The 23641-nt window shown below is 53.8% G+C and overlaps 1 protein-coding gene across 1 annotated transcript in view; it reads right to left on the minus strand.

Annotated features, from left to right (window-relative positions):
• Nucleotides 1-1181: 1181 nt before the first annotated feature.
• DGAT2 (diacylglycerol O-acyltransferase 2) overlaps nucleotides 1182-23641 on the minus strand; it is a 31517-nt gene continuing 9057 nt past the window's right edge. The window contains exons 2-8 of the mRNA XM_059188643.1: nucleotides 17753-17881; nucleotides 12418-12525; nucleotides 11918-11988; nucleotides 5429-5633; nucleotides 4641-4815; nucleotides 4041-4243; nucleotides 1182-2326 (exon numbers count right to left, since the gene is read on the minus strand). Coding sequence (XP_059044626.1) covers nucleotides 2172-2326; nucleotides 4041-4243; nucleotides 4641-4815; nucleotides 5429-5633; nucleotides 11918-11988; nucleotides 12418-12525; nucleotides 17753-17881 — 1046 coding nt within the window. The 3' untranslated portion in view covers nucleotides 1182-2171. The remainder of the gene's footprint in view (nucleotides 2327-4040; nucleotides 4244-4640; nucleotides 4816-5428; nucleotides 5634-11917; nucleotides 11989-12417; nucleotides 12526-17752; nucleotides 17882-23641) is intronic.

The following is a 23641-nucleotide window of genomic DNA, read 5'->3' on the forward strand; positions in this document are numbered from 1 at the left end:
GTCCTCCTCTGGGATTTGGGGGCCTGCAGATTGTTGCTGTTGGTATTCAGAGATAGTGGAGTTCCCTAGTGCACAGTAGATGCTTAATATTCACAAAATCCATGCAGAGAATAAGGGCCTACCTTTGTAAGGAGGCCTAGGTTAGGGACAGCTCTTAGCCTGGAGCCAGATGCTGAAGATCATGGCTAACCTCAGACTGGGGCTGGAAAGGGGCTGAGACCGTCATCAAAAAACAGGCCTTTCCTCCATCCTAAAGGAAATATCTGCCCTCCGCCGGAGTTCTGCGGGCCTGAAGCTCCTCCAGGGTGAGCTTCTGTTGTTGCCCGCTCTCCTGCCCACCTAGAAACTCTGGAGAAGTCCACTCTCCTGCTCTTCCAAGCCAAGCCCCATTGCAGACCTATCTACCACCATGTCCTCCTTCAAACCAGCAGTGCTGTCTTCCCTGTCTTGGTACTTGTTGCTCTGGCTTTGCCTCTCAAACTTCCAGTCACCCTTCAAGTCCCAAGTTAGGCTTGAGGTCCCAGCTCAATGAGGCACCCAACACTGGATACACAGAGGAGTGGTCCTTGAAGTAGATGAATGAATGGCAAGGGTGGACACTTAGGCAGTAGGAAAGTTGGAATGGAGTCCCTTGCATCTAATGGAGAGAATATGGCAGAAGGGATAGGACATCACATCTGAGGTTAAGTTATAAAATAATGTGGCTTCCACCTTGCACATTCTTTCTGGCTTCTCCTCCTTACTCTCTCTGATGAAGACCGCTCCCACGTCATGAGCTGGTCCACTTAGCAACTAAGAGTGGCCTCTGGTTAATAGCCAGTGAGGAAGCGAACCCTAGAAACTACCACAGGAATGACCTCAGAAGTGGGGCCTCCTCCAGTCAAGCCTTACGATGATGGCAGCCCTGTTGACACCTTGACTGTGGCCTTGAGAGAGCTCCTGAAGTTGAGGGCTCAGCAAAGCTGCACCTCAGCTATAGACTCTCAGATTGTGTGGTGAACACAATGTTGTTTGGAGCTACTGCATTCTGGAGGATTCTGTCACATAGCACTGGATAACGGATACCACATAGGGTCACATAGCCCAAAGGAGCAAGGGGGAAAGCTTGGCAGGCAGCCCCGATGGGGCCAGGGTTTCCCTAAGTGTCGGTAGCAAGGTGCAGTTGTGGCCCCAGCAAGAACTCACAGAGGACTCTCATTTTTATTTATTCATTTTGGAAAATACAAAAGTCTGACACGGTACAATAATCTCCATCAAAAGAAAACAGAATATGCAGAGGAGGGGCTGGATTTCTTCCCTGGCCCCTAACCTCTCAGAAAGGCACAAATATGCGAGGCTTAGGTTCAGGGGCCTCCTGACCTGAAGGCCAATCTGCTGCTCAGAAGGCCAGGCCCCTCTGTGAATGGGAAGAGGGACCCTATCCTCACAGCCACATTGGGGGGTATGGGTTAAACAAATCGAGGCCATAGGAAAGTATGTGATTCAGGCCAAGTCCATGTCGATCTGGGTTTGTGTCAGCACCCTGTCTGTGGAGGACCAGTCACTCCAACCAGACACGGTGGCTGAATGATCCCAGAGAGATGGTGCATTTGGGCACAGGGTCATTGTCACCCCCTATTCTTGCTCTGGAGGCCTCAGATTTAAAAGACTGGCTGGACACAGGTGGAACATTCTAGATGCTCATCACGTTACTCTTCAAGATGGAAACAACTGTGCTCTCCAAGTCTTCTGCTTGGTAAGAAGGACCAGTCCTGCGGTTAAATGTGGGGTAGGTAGTTTGGAAAAGAGGTGTTTGTATTATAAGTGGCTTCTGAGGTGGGAAAAAGCAAATAATCCAACCGGCCTGAGCCACAGATGGCTGTCCTTCTTTCCCAGTCAACCAGGACTGAGTTTTCTCTGTGATTTTGGGAAAGGAAGAAGGGTTAACCCAGATGTGTTAGCCACCACCTAGAGCGGGTCAAACTGGAAGTGAAAGAGCTTGAGATATTCTTTTTCCTTCTTAAAAAAGACCTAACATTTGTAATGGTTTAACAAAATTATTATAATTTCTTTTAAATAACCCACAGACACCCATGACGCTTCCAAATTTACAGAACAAAAAAGCATTCAAGAACTTGGTAGAAAAGGATTTGTAGCTGATTCCTCCCAGGAGTTGACCCTTGCTGGTGGGCTCAGTTCACCTCGAGAACCTCGGTCTCTGGGAGGCCGAATTTGGTCTTGTGTTTGTTGAAGAGGTTCACCAGGGCCTCCATGTACATGGTGTGGTACAGGTCTATGTCCTGCTGGGTCGGGTGCTCCAGCTTGGGGATGGTGATGGGCTCACCCACTGCGGGGATGGGGCAGAGACCTCTGGTTAGTCAGCCCACTCAGGCCACCCTCCCTGAGAGCCTCCCGCAACGCTGACGGCAGTGACCCCGTGCCAAGTGCCAGCCACGTGCCGGGAACTGTGCTAAATATGTTCCAGCTCAGGTTGTCTCCACTGCCCTTGACAGGCAGCTCCTGAGAGGGCTCTGGGAGCAAGGAATGGTGCTGTTCTTGCCCCACTCTGGGCAAGTCACGTTGCCTCTCTGAGCCTCAGTTCCCTCACCTATCCCAAGGAATCCTTCCTCCTAGGGGCAGCAACATTCATCCATGCACGCATTGCTCGATTTCCTGCATCTCCACACCCAAATCACCCTGAAGCCCTGGCAAAAACATTTTGGAAATTTCTCCCCAGTTCACACCTTTTCCTTCCATCCCTGCGGTCGCCATCTCGGTCCCAACGGCTGCCAGAGAGGCATCTGCACGTGTTTTCGGGGGCTTCCATTTTGACCCTTGTAACCCACTGGCTATCCAGCAGCCCAAGAATCACTTGAAAGTGCAGTCGTGAACCTCTCCTCCCCCAAACCCTCAAGCCTTCTAAAGGATTCCATTCTTTTTTTTTTTTTTTTTTTTTTTTAAAGATTTTATTTATTTATTTGACAGAGAGAAATCACAAGTAGATGGAGAGGCAGGTAGAGAGAGAGGAAGGGAAGCAGGCTCCCTGCTGAGCAGAGAGCCCGATGCGGGACTCGATCCCAGGACCCTGAGATCATGACCTGAGCCGAAGGCAGCGGCTTAACCCACTGAGCCACCCAGGCGCCCCTAAAGGATTCCATTCTTAAGGATCTCCTTTCTTAAGAGGAAGCGTAAACTCCTTCACACTGCCCACAGGACCTGTCCCTCTCCAGCCACATCTGCGCGTGGAAATGTCCTTGCTGCCTCAGAGCAATCAGGCCTGGAATAGGATTTGTGTGTAATGAGAGCAGACAGTGAGTTTGGGTCTGGGACCCAAGGTGCAGGAAGTTAGACTTTGTAAAGATACAAAGCAAAACACCTGGCTAGTATCTATGTGAACTTTGAGCCTGAAAGTCCACGCCTGGTGGCCTACACACTTGTGTGAGATCTCTGGCTTGTGAACCACACACACACACACACACAAACACACACACACAGAACAACATGGCTGAGGGACAAGTGCAACTGGTTTTCTTGCTATACTACTCAGAGGCCTATGCTCCTTTCACGTTGATGTTTTTCTTTCTGTTCCTCAAAAATCTGCACAGTTTTGCTATGGGAAGTCCACTCAGGCTCATGCTTCCAACAAATATCTCCTCCTCTCTTTTGCTAGGTAATTCCTCTTCAGCTAGGGTGTAAGGGTCACCTCTTTTCTGGGGTCCACTATAACCCCCCAGAGCACCCTGCACATTCCCCACACACACACCCTCTTGGTCTTTGCTTAACAGACTGGTCTTCCCGGTCTTCCCTCACAGACTTGCGGGCTCTGTGCACACGGACTGCTGGGTGCGGTTTTCTCACCTGGCACTGCTTGGCTCATGGTAATGGAACACATTTCCCACCGCCCACTCCCCACCCCCACTCGCCATTCCAAACAGGTCCACATCCACGAGGTTTACAGCATGGACATCAGAGGACCTCAGAGCCTGGGTGTGAATCTTAACTCCACCACAAACCAGCAGAGGGGTGCCCCGAGGTCAGGGGCTGCAGGCAGGGAAGCTCACCAACGGTGGTGATGGGTTTGGAGTAGGGCACCAGCCCCCATGTGTCAGAGGAGAAGAGGCCTCGGCCATGGAAGATGCACGGGGCAAAGCCAATGTACTTCTGGAACTTCTTCTGGACCCATCGGCCCCAAGAGCCCTCCTCAAAGATCACCTGCTTGTAGACTTCATTCTCCCCGAAGGAGTAGGTGGGAACAAGGTCAGCTCTGGAAGGGAGAAGCCAGGGTCTGTCACACCCTAACAGTGGGCCTTGTGCTTGCTCTCCTAGCATATAACACATTTTGACCTGAGGGTACAGAGTTCCGCACAGAAGCCTGGCCTCTCCACCCATCTGCAAGGGCTCAGGGTGCACAGACTGAATTTCTGCTCTGCTCAGACACTCGGGCTGCGCTTGGGCAAACTTGGGCCTGCAGCTCGGGCCTCCCACCTCCCCCCTCCACCGGACAGCAAACTCTCATCGAGGTCTTCCTAGGGTCTGGGCCTTGCCTCCAGGAGCCAAGGAGTTGCTCTGCTGGGGCCAAACAAAGCCTTGGAGGGCCGTGTGTGCAGTGCATGCTTGTGCACGCATGCATGTGTGTGTGTGCATGTGAAGGGGGCACTCACCCATGGCGTAGGGCCAGTTTTACAAAGCCCTTGCGATTGCGCAGGGTGACCGCATTCTTGCCAGGCATGGAGCTCAGGGACTCAGCTGCGCCCCCCACCACGATGATGATGGCATTGCCACTCCCATTCTTTGAAAGCAAGTAGTCTATGGTGTCCCTGTTGACAGGACAGATGCCTGGCGGGGAGAAGGAGAGAGTCAGGGCTGCCCACAAGTGCACTCCCTACCCCCTGCTTATTAGCCAGGCATGAACAGAATGAGCCCTGGACTTGGGCTCCAGACCTGAGCCAGCCCCTAGAAGTTATACAACCCTGCTTGAGCTATTTCTTTCTCTGAGCCTTGACTTGTTTATCTGTAAAATGGGGATAATGATACCTGGTTGTTTAGGGAACTCGTTCATTTGGGCAAACATTCCTTGAGGTCCTAACTCTGCCAGCCTCCTGCAAGGTGCTGGGGGATACTGGGGAGTTAGGGTGGCAGGGATCACAGCAGGTGGATAAGGACAGCACCATTGGCAGCAACGTGGTTGTACAAAGGGCAGCACCAGGGCTGGGGGCGGAGAAGGCTTCCTAGGGACTTTGTTGTTCAAACTAAATCCTGAAGACTGTATGGACAGCTATCCTGCTCAGACCTGGTCCACCATGCCTGGGGCCCTCTATGTCTCTCCACACACAACCAGTCACTGGGACATGGCGTATTGGCCTCCTGCTCCCTCTATCCCTTCACTCAGTGTAGAGGCTCAGGTCTGGACAGCAGAGCCTGGCAGGGGAAGGCAGAGGAGGCCCCTCACCTCCAGACATTAGGTATTCCCTCAGCACAGGCATCCGGAAGTTGCCGGCCAGCGTGGCCAGGTAGGGCCTTATGCCAGGGAACTTCTTGCTCACTTCTGTGGCCTCGGTGCTGAAGTTACAGAATGCACCCAGGCCCATGATGCCGTGCGGGTGGTACCCGAAGATGTAGTTCCTGGTGGTCAGCAAGTTGTGCGTCTTCACCAGCTGCAGGGAAAAAGCTCAGGTCAGAGGAAATGCTGGGAGATGGGTGCTGGGATGAGCCCAGAAGATGGGGTAAGGACCCGGTGTGCTGCACACCCCATGTGACTCTGCACGCCTGAGACTCGCGGCAACTGCCACTGAGATGGTGAGTCCCTGGGAAGGGAGTGAGAAACTTGCCCTCTCATTCCCTCACCTCTCCAGCCAGACACAACAGGTCCTCTCACCTGCGCCCTGCTAGCCTCCTGCCCACCCTCCTCCTGGGCCCATTCTCCTCATCCAACCCCTGCCGCTCTCAGATAAAGAGGGGGGTCCAGTTTTTGTCAAGGTAAAGTCCACGTCCCTTAGTTTGGCCAGAGAAGAGACATTGCAGCGGGTCTGAATGGAAACTTCCTTCCAGGCAGCCAGGCTCGGCTTGTGCTCTATTTAGGAAGGACAAGGGCAAGCCACAGGTCAGCCCTAGCAGGGGCAGGGGGCCAGCCAGGCAGCTGACCTGCGGTACTATCAACAAAGCTGTTCCGGGATGCTCTAAAGAACGATTGGCTTTCTCCTGGGGCTGCTCCCTGTCCTGGGGTTGGTGGCTTGGCGGGGGTGGGAGTGGTATAAAGTTGCCCTAGACTCTCAGGCTCCTGCCCAGCATTGCCTGGGCTAGATGGTGCTAAGAGCGCTGGAGAGCAAGGTTTATTTTTTCAGAAACATCACTTCTTTTCTGATTAGAAAAATAGTGAATAATTAAGGAGTATTTTTAAAAATACAGGAAAAAGTCAAAAAATAATCCAGAGGGCCTGTCCTATCTCCATCCTTATAAACCACTCTGATGTGGTGAGTTCTTTGGTTACTCAAATATACACGTGCTCTTTTTTTAAAAACCACAAAATTAAGGGCACATTGGTTGCTATCATTTTTACATGATTTTCTTTTTAAAAAATATTTATTTATTTATTTGACAGAGATAGAGCAAACATGAGCAGGGGGAGCAGCAGAGGGAGAGGGAGCAGCAGACTCCCCACTGAGCAGGGAGCCTGATATGAGGCTCAATCCCAGCACCCCAGGACCATGACCTGAAGGCAGACACTTCACTGACTGAGCCACCCAGGCACCCCTCATTTTTACATAATTTTCTACCAACCCTATCATAACTATTTTTCCTATCACAATCCACCAGCCACGTCTCTCTTGGCTTCATTATCCTGTTGCATAGCTATGTTGCATGCACTAGAATTTTAATCAAACTCCACCGGATGGATCTTTAAAAACCTTCCAAAATTCCCTTCAGAAATAACGCTTCCACAAATACCTTATTGTCGTCTGCATATCTGATTGTTTGACACACTTCTAGAAATCACAACTCCTGGGGTCAGGCATGTGAACATTTTAGTCCTGTGGGCTGCGCTGCCTCTAGGGGGTGCTGTCAATAACACCCCGACTTCCTTCCGGTGCTGGAAAGTGCCTGTGTCTTTGCACGCGTGTCAGCTGGAGGCAGAGCCTATAGCCACTGCTGGAATGTCAACAGCCTGGGTTTTCCATGACTCCCAGTTTGGGAACCCCAGGCTAGGGAAAGGACCTGGTGCTCAATTTGGGGCAGGGGTGCTAGTGGCTGGCCCCAGGAAATGGAAATCTGAAGCTTCAGGTGACAGAGGGCAGAGGGGGGTGGAGCAGATGGCGGCTGACACCATTCCCAGGGCTATGACTGCAGGGACGTGTGGGAGCAAGACCCCCTGAGTTCCCACCCCCTGCTGCTCAGACCCTCGGTACTCCTTCCCCCACCTTGTCTTTGGCAAGCACCTTAAAGCTGCTCAAAACCCAGCTCGTGCTTTGCTGCCCACTACATAAACGGCAGCAGTGTAAGCCACGATTATTGGGGAGAGGGCAGAGAGGGGGGTTCTAAAAGTGGGCCCGGCTTTAGATGAGCGTGGCAAGGAGATTGTTCTGAGAGTTCGCCTCCTGAAGAGCAGGTGTGCCCACCATGCTAGCTTGCAGTAAAGCTGGAACCTGGAGCTGGCTTCCGCACAGTAGGATTGTGTCAAGGGAAGAGTGGAGGCAGCCAACAGTGCCCTTGCTACCTCTCTGGAACTGAAGGCTGGGTCTGGGAGTCCCAAGTGCAAAACGTACTGGGAGAGCCCTGGTCTAGGCTGTTGATTTGATTGCAAGGTTGAGAAAGGCTTAGAGAAAGGAGCTGCCCATTCTCTTCCCTCTCTAGATAGTCACCCAGTGGGCTTTTCTCTAAGTCACTGGGATGAATATATGTTACCTGGTGCAAGGTAAGCTGGCTCTTATTCTTTTCTTTGCAGTTTTTTTTTTTTTTTTTTTTTTTTTTTTTTTTTTTTTTTAAGAGAGAATGTGCAAGTGAGCAGGGTGGGGAGAGGCAGAGAAAGTGAGAGAATCTCGTGTAGGCTCCAAGCCCTATGGGGGACTCAATCTCATGACCCTGCAATCAGACCTGAGCCGAAATCAAGAGTGGGATGCCCAACCAATGAGCCACTCAGGTGCCCCACAGCTGCCTTTTTCACTCCCACTCCCCACCCCACACATCTGTCTGGTGGGACTTTTGACTAAGTGAGCTGCCTTGGGACACACTGCAGGGTAATGGCCCTTGGGGCTGTCCCCAGAAGAAAGCAGGCTGATACAGCTTTGATCTGTCTTCAAGCCATACTGCCCTGCCACCAGGGCTGGACAGAGTGTCCATTCTGTAGGGAGAAGGAAGGCACTGTTGATGAAGTCTCTGTTGACATGCTTGCTCTCATGTCCCCTGTTTCCCGTGGCAAAGTCTCAGCCCAACAAGGTGCCCAGGCCAGGCCCTGTGGCTAACATGAGTCTGGGGCACACTCCCGGCAAGTCATTCTTCCCACCCTGCCTCCCAAGGGCAGGAAAAGTACTCAGATAAGCTTGTCCTACCCCGGCACCAAACAGAAGAAATTCAGAATCAGAGAGGAGCAGAAATTTGCTTAAGCTCATACCACAGGACACACAGCAGAGGGAGAGAGAAAGGAGAAAATGGGTCCTGAAGCAGATAGCTTTGGTTCCAATACCAGCCCCACTACTGACTTGCTTTAGGACCTCGGGACAGTCCCTCCTCTCTGGGCTTCAGTAGGACCATGGAGGAAATGAAGCAGATGGACAGAGAGATCACTCTAAGCTCAGCCTTTCCTAGTCTCCTCTCTAGAAATCCTGCCTGTTCAGGGATAGGTGAGGGATAGGTGACCCAGGCATTGGCCTCCTCTTTCAAGGAGCTGGTGATCCCGGTGGAAGCTGCTAGCACATGAGCCCTCCTGTGCTAGGAGGAGGGATGCTCTCGAGGCTCGCTGAGTGGCTCTGGCAGCAAAGAACTATACAAAGGAGGAAGCAGGGGATAGGTGGGTGGATGGTTATAGCTAGAGATCATTACATAACCCCTGGCAAGAGGCTGAGAGAAGGGAAGGGCCGGGAGGCCACAAAGAATATCCCAAAGCATCAGCTCAGACATCAGGTCACCAAGGCCCAACACTCCCTGTACCGAAGAGGAGCCTGAGGCCCTGAGGATTAGAGGCTTGGCCAAGCTCACCTGTGGGCAAGAGCAGCCCAGGCCAAGGCTCTAGGCCCTGGCTGGCCTTAGGCCCAGGCTGGCTTGGGTCCTGGTACCCAGGGGCCCTCCCAGGGCCAACCCACATGTGTCCTGTGGCTCGTTCCCAGCTGACTTCTTGGAATAGAGGGGCAAAAAGGCACACAGGGTTTTGTTTTGGTTCTTTTAGAAATGTGGACGTCAGTGAGGAAGGGTACCTGCTTATCCCAGCTCTGGCCAACGGTCATTGGGTCGTCCCATTTTGGGTGGTGAGTGGGGTTACTGGACTCAAGGAATCTTCCAGAGGAGCAGGCTGCTCAGATCATTGTGGCCTGATCCCTGAAGTAAGGGTCCCAGCAGAGAGAAGAGAGTCCACAAGCCCTCGAGTCCACAAGCCCTCATCTCCACCCATAATTTACTACTCTTTAACAGTATGAACAGCTCCATTTTGCAAGTAAGGCTACTGAGGCTCACTGAGCTTGAGAAAGCATGTCTGTGGTCCTTTGGGCAGAAAGTGACAAAGTCTAGCAGAATTAGCCTACGTGAGGGGGCCCAGGGCTGACCCTTCCATGTCCCTGTGCCTAGCACAGAGCCCAGTAACCTCTGGTCAGAGAATAGAGCAACAGAGCAGGAACCCAACCCAGCTCTCTAACTACAAAGCAGATAGAGGGAGACCCAGGAAGTGGGGCTCAATCCAATGAGGAAATCTGGGATGGAATCTCTCCCAGAGAGACAGGCAGCAGGAATTCATTGGGAAAGAGCCTGGGGCTGGGATTCCAGCACTAATGGTGGAATGGACTTGTCATGCAACCTGGACCAGTCTTTGGGACTGAGTCTCCTCACTTTCAGAATGACAGGGTCAGGTCTGATGATGTAGCATTGTCCCAGCAACAGCAGCCTTAAATTCCTTGCAGCCAGAGAGATGGGGTCAGGGAGAGGGAAGAGCAGGCATCCTGACCCCAAGGATCCTGGGAAAACTGGCTCAGGCTGTGGTGAGCAGAGGGAGCTTCCTCCCAAAACTGAGAGCAGTGGAGGAATGTAGGGTTACCTGGCCACCTCCTATGGGCAGCACGCCAGGATGTTTCAGTCGCTGACTCACAGCAGCAAACATACACCACCCTGCCCCGTGCTCACATTCCCTCTCACACATGCTGTCTTGGCTCTTCAGACCCCACTGCCTTCTTCTGGGTCACCCTCAGCAGGTAGGGTGTGCCAGTGCTGGGGTGCTCAGTGAGCTGGCCAGACAGGTCTTTCCCCTGCAGGAAAAACCTTGGGGATCCTGCCAGAGTTGCCACAAACCCCTAGCACTGCCCACATAGCCTCTGCCTTGCCAGCCTGGCTTGTAGACCTCTGGAAGGGGGTCAATAAAAAGATGAGAAAAAGTCCCGACTAAGCCACCACTTATCTTGTCAGGACCTGGATGCTGGTCCCAGAGAAGACAGGTCCTTAGAAGACCAGCACGGGGGTCCCAGAGCAGCCAATGGTGGTGCCGCAGGAAGGAAACCCAGAGCTTAGTCTAAACTTGCTTCAGATGGGGAGACTGCAGGCTGGAAGGGATGGGGCTTCACTCAGGGTCATACTGGGTGCTTCCTCCAAACCTGAGGGAAGCTAGAGTCCCGGAGCTCGTTTCCTACAGCTCATGCTGCATAGGGAGGCAGCATGCTGTGGGGGGAAGGATCCAGAATTCTGAGGCAAGGCAGCCAAGTGGAATTTCAGCTCAAAATACTACTAGCCTCCTTCAGCTTTACTCCTCTCTGACCTTCAGTTTTTCTTCTGTGAAAAAGGGATACAATGCATACCTGCCTCACAGGATACTGCCAGGTTTAGTGGGAACTCCTTGAGGAAAGGTGTGGGTTTCTAGAAGGCTCCAGATAAATGGAAATCCTCCTTCCCCAATCTACCTCCTCAACATCCCCCCGCACCACAGGCTTCTTCTCAAACTCAGGTGCCTTAGTGTTCCTCTTTTGCATGCCCCTTTAGTGCTACTCATCTTGAAGATGGAGTTCTAGGAGCACATCCTCCAGAAGCCTTCCCTGCGCACTTGCCTTTCATGGCACATCTGATTTCCTGGGCCCTAATTCCCTGGTCAGGAGCCCCAGCGGGCGGCCCACAGCTGGCTGAGAGAAGCAATATTCTATCAGAGCTTCAGAAGGAAGAAAAAGCCCCTCACACCTACAGCGTGAAGTCGTATCCGTGGTTCAGGTCAGATGAACTTAGAACTGCTTTGCTATTGCCCTTGGTAAATTGCTGCCCTTTTCACTTGTGTCTTTAATATTCACTGAAAGGCAGTTAAGCATAATATCTGCTATTGTAACATGCTCCTTATATCACTAAGGATCTCAGTGTCGGAAACCTCTTTTAGCTCCAAATGCTATAACAAGCCTTGTTTCCCTGAGAAACTAGCATGCTTTGTCCTTGCCCAAAAGAAAAACCAACAACCATCATGTTTCCCTTTTTGCCTTGGCAACCAGGAAGCAAACTCAACTACTGCAACTCTGTTGACCCTGACAGCTAAACCACTAGCAGCTTTTCCTTCAGGTCTTGATTTTGGTTTTTACCTGGCATGACACCGAATGTACCCTATATCACCTCAAATCCTGCATAAGGAGGAGTAGAACATGAACAGACAGTCCCAGTGGAAGGGGTCGCGGGGTTGAACTCTGCACAGGGTAACCGCAGATGGTGAGATAAAGCTCTCACTCAGATTCCCGGCCTGTCCCACCCTCCCAGGTTAGCGCCCACGAGCCTTTACCTGGATGGGAAAGTAGTCTCGAAAGTAGCGCCACACAGCCCAGTTTCGGACCCACTGTGACCTTCTGCCACCTTCCAGAGAACAAAACACAGTATTGGGAAGGAGCGGGAATAGGGGCAGGGGACACTCAAGTAAGGCAGAGAAGATGGAGTCAGCGTGGGACCCTGAATTAGGGGACTGTCACCCTGTGGAGCATCTTCTCCTCTCACCGCTTCCCACTGGGCCCTGTCCCACCTTTGTCCCCTCCAGGCAGGCAAACCCTTGACTGAGTGTGAGCCCCTGGGAGGGCACTGTGAGCTCCTCTGAGCTCCTCTAAGGACCAGGACTGTGCCCTCCAAGGGGCTTTCCACTGCCCCCCACCCCGAAACCACAGCTTGGCCTAGCTCCCTACTTCTCACAGAGCAGGTGCTGAATAAAAAGGGGCAGCCCCCACGCTGGGGAACTTCAGCTGCATTGCGGGGAGTGGGGGAGTTCCCAGGGCAAGGCGGTCGTGTGCCTACCTTTCTTGGGCGTGTTCCAGTCAAATGCCAGCCAGGTGAAGTAGAGCACGGCGATGAGCCAGCAGTCGGTGCAGAATGTGTACATGAGGATGGCGCTGCAGGCCACTCCTGGTGGGGAAACCGAGGGCCTTGGGTCAGGCCCTGTCCTCCCTGGGGGGGGTGGGGGTGGGGTTGCTCGGTCTCCCATTGGGCGAGGCTCACCAAGGGACATGGCTTCGGCACGGCCCCGGCCGTGGGCAGGGGAGGCCTACAGCTGCAGCCTGGGGAGGATGAGGCTCACGGGAACAACCACCTCACCTCAGATCTACTCTTTCTGGCCCCTCCTTGCACATTCTCCCCACCCCAGGGCCTGCCCCAGTTACTGTGGCCTTGGGGAGGGACCTGCTGAGTGTCTCTGCATCTTGGGACTTGGGCTGAGCCACCCCCTCAAGTGTGAGGTAGGGGGACTTTATCCCATTTTGGAGATGAGAATACTGAGGCTCCAGGAGGAGGTAACATGCCCAAGGTCAATCAGCAGTGGCAGAGCCAGGAATCATAAAGATTTTATTTTATTTGTCAGAGGTGGGGGAGAGAGAGAAAAAAAAAAGAGCACAAGCAGGGGGAGCAGCAGGCAGAGAGAGAAGCAGGCTCCCTGCTGAGCAAGCAGCAGGATGTGGGACTCAATCCTAGGACTCTAGGATCATGAGAAGGCACTCAGTTTAACTGACTGAGCCACCCTGGTGTCTTGGCAGACTAGGGTTGGACCAGTCAACCCATAATCTGCACCAGGCTTTAGAAGTTCACCAAAAATGAGAAGGCCCAGACTGCCACCAGAGGGACCTAACAGGTAGCTTCCTGCCCTGGGAGGAGGGCTGGCCCCTTCCCACATAAGAATGCCGCAGGCAGGCCCAGGCCAAAGCCCAGAGCCCATCAGGCCCCCCCGCAAAAACCCCAGCAAGCCCCTCAGAAGACCCCCGCTTCTGTGTGGTCACTCCTTTCTAGGTCTTCGGGCCCTAACGCTGAAAAACCTGGGGCAGCAAGGAAGAAAAGTCTGTGCCAGAGCCGGCTTACCTCATGGCTAGCCCCCAAAAGTCCTCATCAGGGCCTCTCTCCTTCCCATTTTTACCCAGCATACCAGGTCCAGCTCAGAGCAGATCTCCCCAAGAAACATTCTCCAAGATCACACTGCCCTCCCACACGGATCTCTCACCCCTGAATTCTCCACTCTAGGGGAGGGGGGGCCATCTTCTTTGCCTCATGGCACATAGCACAGGGCTGGGGCAGCGGGCACTCACATTGGTAGGAGCATGGCTCCCACCCAGCACCTTCTCCACCGTTCAGGGAGGGAGTCAACGCTTGCTGTCTGCTGGGCCCTGCTGGTAACGGGTCTCTGGGGTTATCCGGCTCTGGACCCCATGCTCTGTCATCTTCCTGCTATGATGAGCCTCCTCTGGTTTCCTGAGGGAGGGCGGAGGGCCAGAGGGACTCTCCCTGAGCCTTAGAGCAGGAAAATGGTGCTCCCTTGTCGTCCATAATACAATCATGTTCTCCTCCCGAACTAACCTCTCCCAAGGTAGCTAAACATAGTACAACTATCTCAGGAGGGACAGGAACACAGAGTGACAAGGCACATCCAGCTTTTCAGGAGCAGCTTAGGAGTGTGACATCACAGACAGGGAAGTGGTGGGGGGGTCTCAAGGGAAGCATTTGCAGCCTACAAAACCCCGTTAAAGGCCAACTGGGGGGGGGGGCGCCTGGGTGGCTCAGTGGGTTGGGCCACTGCCTTTGGCTCAGGTCGTGATCTCAGGGTCCTGGGATCCAGTCCCACATCGGGCTCTCTGCTCGGTGGGGAGCCTGCTTCCCTCTCTCTCTTTGCCAGCCTCTCTACCTACCTGTGATCTCTGTCAAATAAATAAATAAAGTCTTTTAAAAAAAAAAAAAAAGCCCAACTAGGGCAGCTTGGTGAATGGCTATGTCTAAGTTAAGGCCACTTACAAAGTCGCTCACACTGTTGAGCAGTTTGCCTCTGACCCCCTTTCTCAGGACTGGGGAAAGGTCCATTCCAGCCCCCTAGAGGCCACAGGTATCCAAGCTGGATTCCTGGGTGCACCATGATGTTCAGTTGAGTGTTCAAGGAGCCTGGAAATCTAGCTGCCATCAGAACCCCAGCTCTCCTAAGGCGCACAGGGAACAACAAGGGCTGAGCTGCAGGCCCCACTGCCTCGAAGTCTGGGCTCTCTGGGAAAGTGGGTATCCCTACCTTGCGTGTGCTAAGGCAGCTCAGAAGGAGGAAGAGAGAAGCCAGTGTGAGTCCAGAGCCTGTATTCCAGTTCTGGACTTTCACAGCCTGGGTGACCTGCTCCCCGCTTGACCCTGTGTGTCCACAGCCCCTCCCTCACAGCACGTGCCCAGACCCAGGAAAGTTTTATTGAGCAAAAAATGAGCTGAAGCCACCAAACGGCCTCCTTTCTCCGAGCCTGATCCCAGTCCTCTGAACTTCCCCCTCTTGGGCCACGGGGCTACAGCTGGCACCCCCCCACAGCAGGCCCCAGGAAGGGTCAACAACCACACTTAAAGACCCTGTGGGCTCCCTGCCCGGAAGGCCTAGGGCCACCTTCAACAGTATCACCTCCGCATGCCTTGGTGAAACTGGGGATTCAAAACTCTGGTCACCAAGGTCTGTGAGACAGGCAGCCCGTGGAGGCTCGGAGCAGGGAGGCAGCATGATGGGCTCTGCCAGGAAGCCTCAGCCCTGCCCCTCACGGGCTGCAGCCCCTTCTGGAGCCTCTGTGTCCTCACAGGGCACTGGGAAGTTTACATGGCGTGATGTGAAAGAGAACAGAACACACAGCCAAGCGTTTCATCTGGAGACCCACACACTGGGATGGGGAGCAAAATGACACCTTAATTTTTACCCCTCTGTTGGGGAAATAGAGTATTGCTTCTGTTTACCCATGTAACAGACCACAGCTGTGTTGGCAGCTGACCTGTCAACGGGGACACTGGGAGAAAGCAAAGGTGTTTTCATACCACATTTAGAGCTGCGGCAGAGATCTTAAAAAAAAATCATTTATTCTCTGAAATGATTAAGAATTAGAGCCGCTGGATCTTTTTATTTCATGTAATAATAAAGAAGCACACGTGTTATTTTATGCCTAATTTGACTTCTTAAATGCAGGTATATATCTACACTTCAGTATCACTGGTTTTCTCTAAAGCCCAGTGTGCTTTGTAGTTAGTACACGTCTGAAAACCCTGAGGAAGGTCTATAGCCTTTACCAGGACGCCAGAGGGGTCCACTGCACAAAAGTGGTAGCAACTGTCTGTTTGGAGGTAGGCCGGTTAGGCTGTGGCAGCCTTTGCAACAGCAGGAGGGCCACTGCCAGCAGATCTGGGTGGCAGCAGGAAGGAGCGGCTGGGGCGACTCAGGGCAATAATTAGCAGCAGCTCTGCACACCTGCCCGTTGGAGCAGGCTTGGCTCCCACCTACACAAGGGTGTGGGGAAGACGCTGGGCTGGTTTCTGGGCCATGTCGGACTTGATCGATTGCTGACCTACACCTTGAGGCCAGTCCTTGTTGCAGACTGCACGGACTGGGGTTCTGGCTGCGGCTCAGCTCTCTGGCGGCCAAGCTAAGACAGGGATGGTGGCAGCTTCTTGGTGCATCTGGGGGCCAATGGAGCGGGTGCAGCAGATTGTACAGGTGTCTGGAAGGCTGTGGTCCATGGGGTCTTGTCCTGGTCCTACTACTTTCTTCTCATGCTGGACAAGGCTCGGCTCCTCCGGGCTCTCTACTCCAGGATCCTAAGAAGTAGCCAAATGTAGGCCAGGGTAGAGGTCTAAGTTCTAAAGGAACCAGTTTAATTTGCTCCATTCACCAGACCAGTATTTATCTCATTGAGGCCAGAGATCTCTTTAAGAATGTGAGGATGGTAATTGCCCCTCTCCCCAGAAAAAGGGACACATACTCACACATATAATTTTTCGCCTAATTTGGGGGGTTCATGGCCCTCTCCCTAAAACCTACCCTCGGGCCTAAAAGTGCAAACTGGTTGTTATAGACCAGGTCCACTGATACTGAGCTGTCCAGTAAGGTGGGCTCCCTGGCGAGTGCTCTGGGCTTCCCCACAAATCCCAACTATGCCACTGAAGGAGCCTCACAGTCTCAGGGAGTCACTGAAACTCGGAAAGTTTCCACTTCCTCACCTGTGACATAGAAATCAAGGGAAGGCACATCAGGTGCCTGGGGCACGCGCCTGGGGCACCGTGCAGACTTGACTAACAGCACCCCTGTCCCCCTGCCCTGCAAAGGCAGGCAGGGACAGCGTGGAAGTGCCCTGGAAATGTGGTCTCAGAGGCTCGCATGCCTCCTAGAAGGATGGGGGCTCAGCACTGAAAGGGTAGCTCCTGACCATTCCCATCAGCCCGGGCCGTCCTAAAGAGTGCTGTGCCTGGAAGGACCCTCCCACAGGCACCAGAATGTGCTCTGTGATGCTTTGCTACGACGTGCTAGGAAGCCACTCAAGGTGCTGAGAGCATGGGGGACCTGGGGAAGAGGTGAGGCTAGGAGAGTGAGGGCTGGCCCATGAATGGGCCTTATCCTCCTCCCAGACAATCTGTCATGGCCTGATCCTGGTCCAGGGGGCAAGCAGGGAATGAGAGCACCAAGTCAGCCCTGCAGAAGTAGCCAGAGCCCTGGCAGGGGAGGGGGTGAGAGAGAGAAAGGGAGGAAGCTTTAATGGCTCAGTAGGAGCCACTGGGGCCTGGCAGCTGGGAGTGGGGTCTGAGGGCACGTCCCCCAGCGACTCCCTTATAATGGGCACCCACTGTGACCAGGTCCTGTGCTGCAAGCTCTCATCCCTCATCTTCAAGTCCCACAAAGGTGCTATGAAGAAGGCAGTGTTTTTGTCCCAGCTGAAATGAGGAAATGAACTTCCAGAGAATTCCAGGTCACAGAGCTTGTCTGTGTAGGGTCAGGACTCAAGCCAGCACCACAGCACACTAAGGCAAAGCAACATGCCTGCTGGGAAATGGTTGTTGGCAGGCAGGGTAGCACGTGGGAGAAGCACAGCCTTTGGGGACTCTACAGACCTGGATTCAAATCTGTGTGACTTGGGACAAGTTACTTACCTCAAGTGAGAGTTGGGTCTCCTCTCCATAAAATGGGAAGGGTACCACACCTCCCACTGCAGTGCCAAGTCCTCATGCATGCCCAGGGCCAGAGCACTTGATCGGGCACCCAAAAGGTGATAAGGGGGAGGGTGCTCTCCCCTGTCACCCCTGCAGAGTAGAGCTCCATCTCTCAACTCTGCTGGGGAGAACGCTGCCTACCCTCACCCTCTAAGCCCCAGCTTACCAAGCACGAGGAAGGACAGGACCCATTGTAGCACCGAGATGACCTGCAGCTGCTTTTCCACCTTGGATCTGTTGAGCCAAGTGATGGAGAAGAGGTCCTGGAGGGCAGAGAGGATGCTGGAGCCAGTGCCTGCAGCAGAGGGGAGAGGCCCGCCTGTTGCCACCCTTCCCTCCAGACACAGAGCCCCCAACACCGACCCGCCTCCACGGACACCTTCCTGGACAACTTCCTAGACGTGAAGGGAGCCGGGTCACAACGTCAGACTGACGCAGGTTCTGATTATAGCCCTGCTCCCCAGGAGCTCTGTGATTCTGGTCTGTTCACATCCTTCCCTGTGCCCCAGTGTCTACACATACCCGGTGGAAATGGTGTTCCCCTCATGGGGTCATTTTGGAGACCAAATGAAGTATCCCAAGGGGCTGGGGTCAGGGGGAGGCTCTCCCTAATTGCCAATTCTCTTCTCTCCCCTCCAGCCCAATCCAACTCCTGTCCTTATCCTTTATCTAGATCTAGTACAAATATTTAATCTATGCTACCTGTGCCTGGGAGGCCAAGGACAGAGGTTCAATATCCAATTTGCAATGTTTTTTTTTTTCTCCAAGTGTACTCTGAGTGCCCCAGTCCCTGCCCCCTCTCATCTCCAGGACCCCTTTCCCAGCAGACTGAACCCTCTAGTTCCCATCACCCCACCACCACCATTACTGCCTTTAGAGGGATTTATACTTCCAGCTTCATCTCGGATCCCAGAGCTGGGGGCCCAAAAAGGAATCAGGTAGGAGATTTTGCTTCCCCAAAGACATCCGGTGGCCAGTGAGCTTTGGGAAGCTTGGCATAGCGACAGCTGCAATTATGTCTGCTACCAAGCGGCCGCCAAGCCTAGAAGTTAGGCTGAAATGTGCCTACTTAATTGGCTCTTTGGCTGTGCCCCCAGGATGATGTCCTGGACTCCAGTGGCTGGGAGGGGACCTGAAAGCCTGGTGATGGCAGGAGAGGCAGCACTAGGGAAGAGCATGGGCGAGGTTCCTAGTCCATAGCCCACTCCCTCCAGGGGCTGGACAAAAGGAAGAGGGCCATTGCCAACCCCCAAAGCCCACTGAGCCCCAGCTGCATGCCCTTCACTCTACACATCTTCAGTGAGTGCCTGCTGGGTGCTGGCTTCACACCAGTCACTCAGCAGGGCCCAAGGACTGTGTCACAGGGTTGTCCTCAAGGATCACATGACCTTTCACCCTTGCCTACTGCTGGGCGAGGGGGTTAGGGACTTATGCTTCAGCCTTTGCATTTCTTCAAAATCTGGAGAGCAACAAGGTCACAGCAGAGTTTAGAAAGCGACATAAATCGCATCGGCTGAAAGTTAACTTTTAGGAGACATACAGATAACACTGGACCTCAAGGCAGACACACCAGTCCTGTCTCCTGTACCTGGTCTGGTGGATCGGAGGAACGGGGCACGATCCAGCAGAAGAGCCTGATGCCAGCAGAACCTTGAGCCCAGGCAAGACCACAAGGGCTCCCTGCCATACCCCAAGGGCACAGCACCTACGGGCTCTTGGTAGCATCTACTACTCCACAGTCCTAACTGGGTGGAGGCAATAGTAGGAGAACTCACAAAAGCAAATGAGGCTGGGAACAGAGACATGGTAGAGGTTTTGGGATAACAATCCCTGGTTCTCTAGATGAAAATCCTACTGCCACAGGTCCTTCCCATCTCCACACCTTCCCAAAACCCATGCCGGGGCCTGAGGCCCCCTGGGGACATCTGGTAGGGCCCAACAGGCCCCTCTGGTGACTGAGGGGCACTGACTTGCCAGGCTTACCCAGGCAGTTGGAGGCAGAGCCCGGGCTAGAACCCAGGATTCCTGCTTCCTGCTCAGGGTACCTCCCTTTTCCCCATAGCAGGTGCCAAAGACAAAGGGCTCTTGTGTATGGGACACAGCAGAGCTGAAGTGTGTTGTGCTCAGGACCCAGTCAACCCGTCAAGAAGTGGGGAAAGGCCTGTGGAGGTTTGTGGTGGAGAGAAGTGAGGCCCAAGCACAGGTCTGAACCCCTGATCCCAGGCCCGACCTGCTCAAGTCATGGCTTCTCAGCTGGCTCAGCCTCCCAAGCTGTGCTGGAGGAAGTGAGGCAGGAGCCATGGCAGCTAAGGGGAGGCAAGTCCCTGCTCGGAGGCTAGGGCAGACCGCATGCCCTGGCTGCAGAGAAGACAGAATGTACTCCCACACTTTCCCATTCAAAGTGGGACCGAAGAGCCCCACACTGGGCTCTCTGCTCAGTGGGGAGCCTGCTTCTCCCTCTTCCTCCACCTGCCGCTCCCCCTGGTTTTGCATGTTCCCTCCCTCCCTCTGTCAAATAAATAGATCTTGAAAAAAAAAAAAAAAAAAAAGAAAAAAGAAAAAAAACCCACAAAAACTCCTAAGACAGACTTGGGAGCTGTTTAGAAATGCAGGATCTGGGGCTCTAGCCTGGATCTACCAAATTGAAATCTGCATTTTAAAAAGAACCTCAGGCAAAGTCTCAGGGAGAGCCAGTCTGGGGCAAGGAAAGAGGGACGGGGAGGAGCTGAGGACCTCCACCTTCTAGGCAGGGAGTAAAAGGCAATGGAGGGAAGTGCATCACCCATTGCTTGATGTGACCAATTCCTACAGCAGACAAGAACCCCGAGGTCAGCAGCTTGAGGCGCTTAAGGAAAGGGCTTGCTGTGCAGCCCCTGTTCCAGGTCAGGACCAGCTGACTGGTCCCAGCCACCCTACGGAGGTCTCCTGCTTGGGGAGGGACCACACAGTAATTCCACACCGGTGGCATAGCTCCCATCAAAACCACTGAAAAGATGCATTCTTGCTAATGCCTAATCCAAATCCATCTGCTAGGCTTATTAGTGGTCTCTCGGGATCAGATACAGTCAGAGCTCAGCAAGGTGAGCAACCCTCACTCTATTAACCAGACAGAAAGAAGGGGCCTGAGGGACTTGTGCCAGCTCCATGGCAAGCAGCCAGAGCCAGGCCTCTTCTACGCTGCCCAGACTGTTCTCTCCTTGCCTTACTCCAACCACCACCCACAGCCTACTCTACAACAAAATAGGAAACGCCAAGGCCACAGAGGCATGACAGGCGCTTCTGTGGGAGTCAGAGTGAGAGGCTGCCTAGAGGAGATTCCGGGGGAAGCTGTGACTCTATGTTCCTCGAGCCTGGCCCATTAAGCTGCCTCTGGGCCAAACCATCTGAACCCGACTGACCTCAGAGTCCAGCCCTGGAGCTGGCCTGTGAGGGAGGCTGAGCTCCAGGCCCTGGGAAAGTCCCATGTGGACCTGAGAGGTGTTGAATCACAGCTCCTCTGCCCAGAAACACCTCCTTGCTGTGCCCACCTTATGAGACCCTGAAAATGAGATGAGGCAGCTCATTGTTTGAAACTCAGAAAGGGCAGGTCTTTGGAGAGAGGTTATCATTCTTTCTCTGGGATTGTAAACTCTAAAGTCTGTGCAAACCAAGAACTGTCAGAAGCATGAAAAGAACTTGTCTGGAATGAAGTCAGGAGAGGCCCACAGAACAGAGAAATAAGGGAGAGAAAAGATGACCCCCTCTGGGTCCCAAAGCCCCACATGTTGCCCTAGCTGCTGATTATACATCCATTCCCCCATGACCGAGCCAGGCCCGTCCACATCTGGGTTTCCAGCAGCCTGCCAGGCCCTGGCCCAGAGCAAACACAGGGAAGGTTTGCTGAGTGAGAAGAAGAGTGGGTCTCTGTTTTGGCTGTTCCTCAGCACCGTCCCCCCCCCCCCCCCGCCGCTTATTCTTTTCACACCTGTGTGACAGGTGTGCTGCCCACACGGCCCACAGAGCACTTTCACGGGCACTCAGGTTCGTCACTATGTCAGGGAGCTTGGCACCATCACTCCCATTTTGATGGTGATAAAAAAGTGACAGTGTCAAGGTCAGTCGGCCAGAGGGTGGTCAATTCACTTGGCCAGAGTCAGATTCAGTTCGGGCTCAACGTCCAGACTTAGATTCTGTTCCCAGGCCACAGGTCCCCCTGAGTTCCTTTTCTCTTCTCTCCACAGCAAAGTAGGGGGGAGCAAGAGGGGACAGTGTTTCCCCTCACAGGCCAGGCCAGGCCAGGCCAGGAGCAGGCATCTCATGGAATAGGTGAAGTGGCAACACGCTTTGAGGTTTCAGTCCCAGTTCCGCCACCGACACCTGTGTGACCTTGGCCGTGTCACTTTGCCTCTCTGGACTTTGGTTCCCCCATCTATACCATGTGGTTGGGGGGTATGAACTCTACAGTCTCTTCGACTGCTGGACTCTGGTGTCTGCCCTCCTGGGGACAAGACCTAGAGGCTCACCTCCCAGCCACAGCCCCCATATGGTTGCCCGGCTGATGAGAAGTGAGGTTCAGCTGGATACCCACAGGCCACAGCCAGCCCTGACACCCAGCTGTCATTGACTCCTTTGCTCAGACTGTGGCAGAAGCATACATGGATGTCAGTGCTGCCATCAGACGCCACACTGCCACCATCGTCACACTGAGCCCAACCATCCCCCCGGTGTTGGGTGGGGCTGGCAGGGAGCCTCAGCCTTCAGCTGCATCTTGTCTGTTCCCATGCCACCCTCCCCAGTCTCCCTCAGCCCAGAGACCCTCCGTGCCCTCTCAGCACCAGTCCCACCAGCCACCCTCCTCGGCCAGTGTCTCCTGGGCGCCAGGGCTCACATCAAAGCATCTATGTACCCAGGGCCCTGCACAGGGCCCCGTGACAGCAGGTGCTCAGAGAGGGCTACACATGAATGGACAGACCCCTGAGCCACAGAGGCAGTGGAAGGCCAGGTGTCAGAGTCAGACTGAGCAGCCTGACAGGAAGGCCCCTGACTGGGGTTGGGGTGAGGGAGCCTCTCTCGCCCTCCCTGAGCATGAGTTTCCCACTGTGATGGGAACAGAACCCACTACCTACTTTTCTTTATTTTTTTCATGGAGGGAGACAAAACAGGCTGTAGCATCATTTCACTAGTCCTATGAAGAAATGTCCCCAACAGCTCATTCAAGCGGCCACTCCCAGGCACCATCTGTCTCACCAGTTGCTTTACATAGCTCATGTACTCCTAGATTTGTGGAGGGCAGAATGGATGGAGCAGCCAGAGAAGCCCAGAGCAGTTCTCTTATTCTCTGAAAGGAAGGCCCCCTGCCATCTATCTGGGGGCTCAGTGTCCCACAGCCTTCCCCAAGAAGACAGACAAGGCAGGGATGGGCAACTCCATTTCACAGAGATGGAAACTGAGGTGAAGTGAAGCCAAAAGAGGTCAAACCAGTCGCTGGAGATCAGGGTACTGGGGAGCTAGGACTTAAGTCTGGAATCTGGGCTCTGCGTCCCTCATCATTCCTATGATGCCAAGCTATTGAGGGCTGGTCCCCACTATGCATGCCAGTGCACATTCAGACTTTAGGAACACACCCCTGCCTAAGGGAGGGCCACCTGCTCAGCCTCAAACCGAGCCCTAGTCTACCGGGGACGTCCTCCCATGGACTGGCTGTGCAAGGGACACGAGTCCCCCACCCGTGAGCTCCGAAAAGTCGCACTGCTGCCACAGGGCTGAGCCAGAGCTGCCTGTAGCAGTGGGGCCCAAACACCCCTCGGTCCCAGGGCTGAGGCTGGGGTGGCCATGGGAATGGCTGTGAGAACACCTTCTTGCCCAACATCTGATAGCAGAGTGACCACAGAAGCCACTCCCAGGCTGACGAAACCAGGGTTTCCTGGGCTTCCTCTTCCATACACCTGAGACGGACAGGGTCTGAGCAACAATCCCCTTAATCTGAGGAAGGCCCCTTGGCTGCTCTGACCCCACAGGGCTCTGTAACCTTAGGGAAGTCACCCAGCCTCCCTCAGGCCCGGAGTCTTTATCTGTA

The sequence above is a fragment of the Mustela lutreola genome, chromosome 1 (genome assembly GCF_030435805.1).
Source record: "Mustela lutreola isolate mMusLut2 chromosome 1, mMusLut2.pri, whole genome shotgun sequence".
NCBI lineage: Eukaryota > Metazoa > Chordata > Mammalia > Carnivora > Mustelidae > Mustela > Mustela lutreola.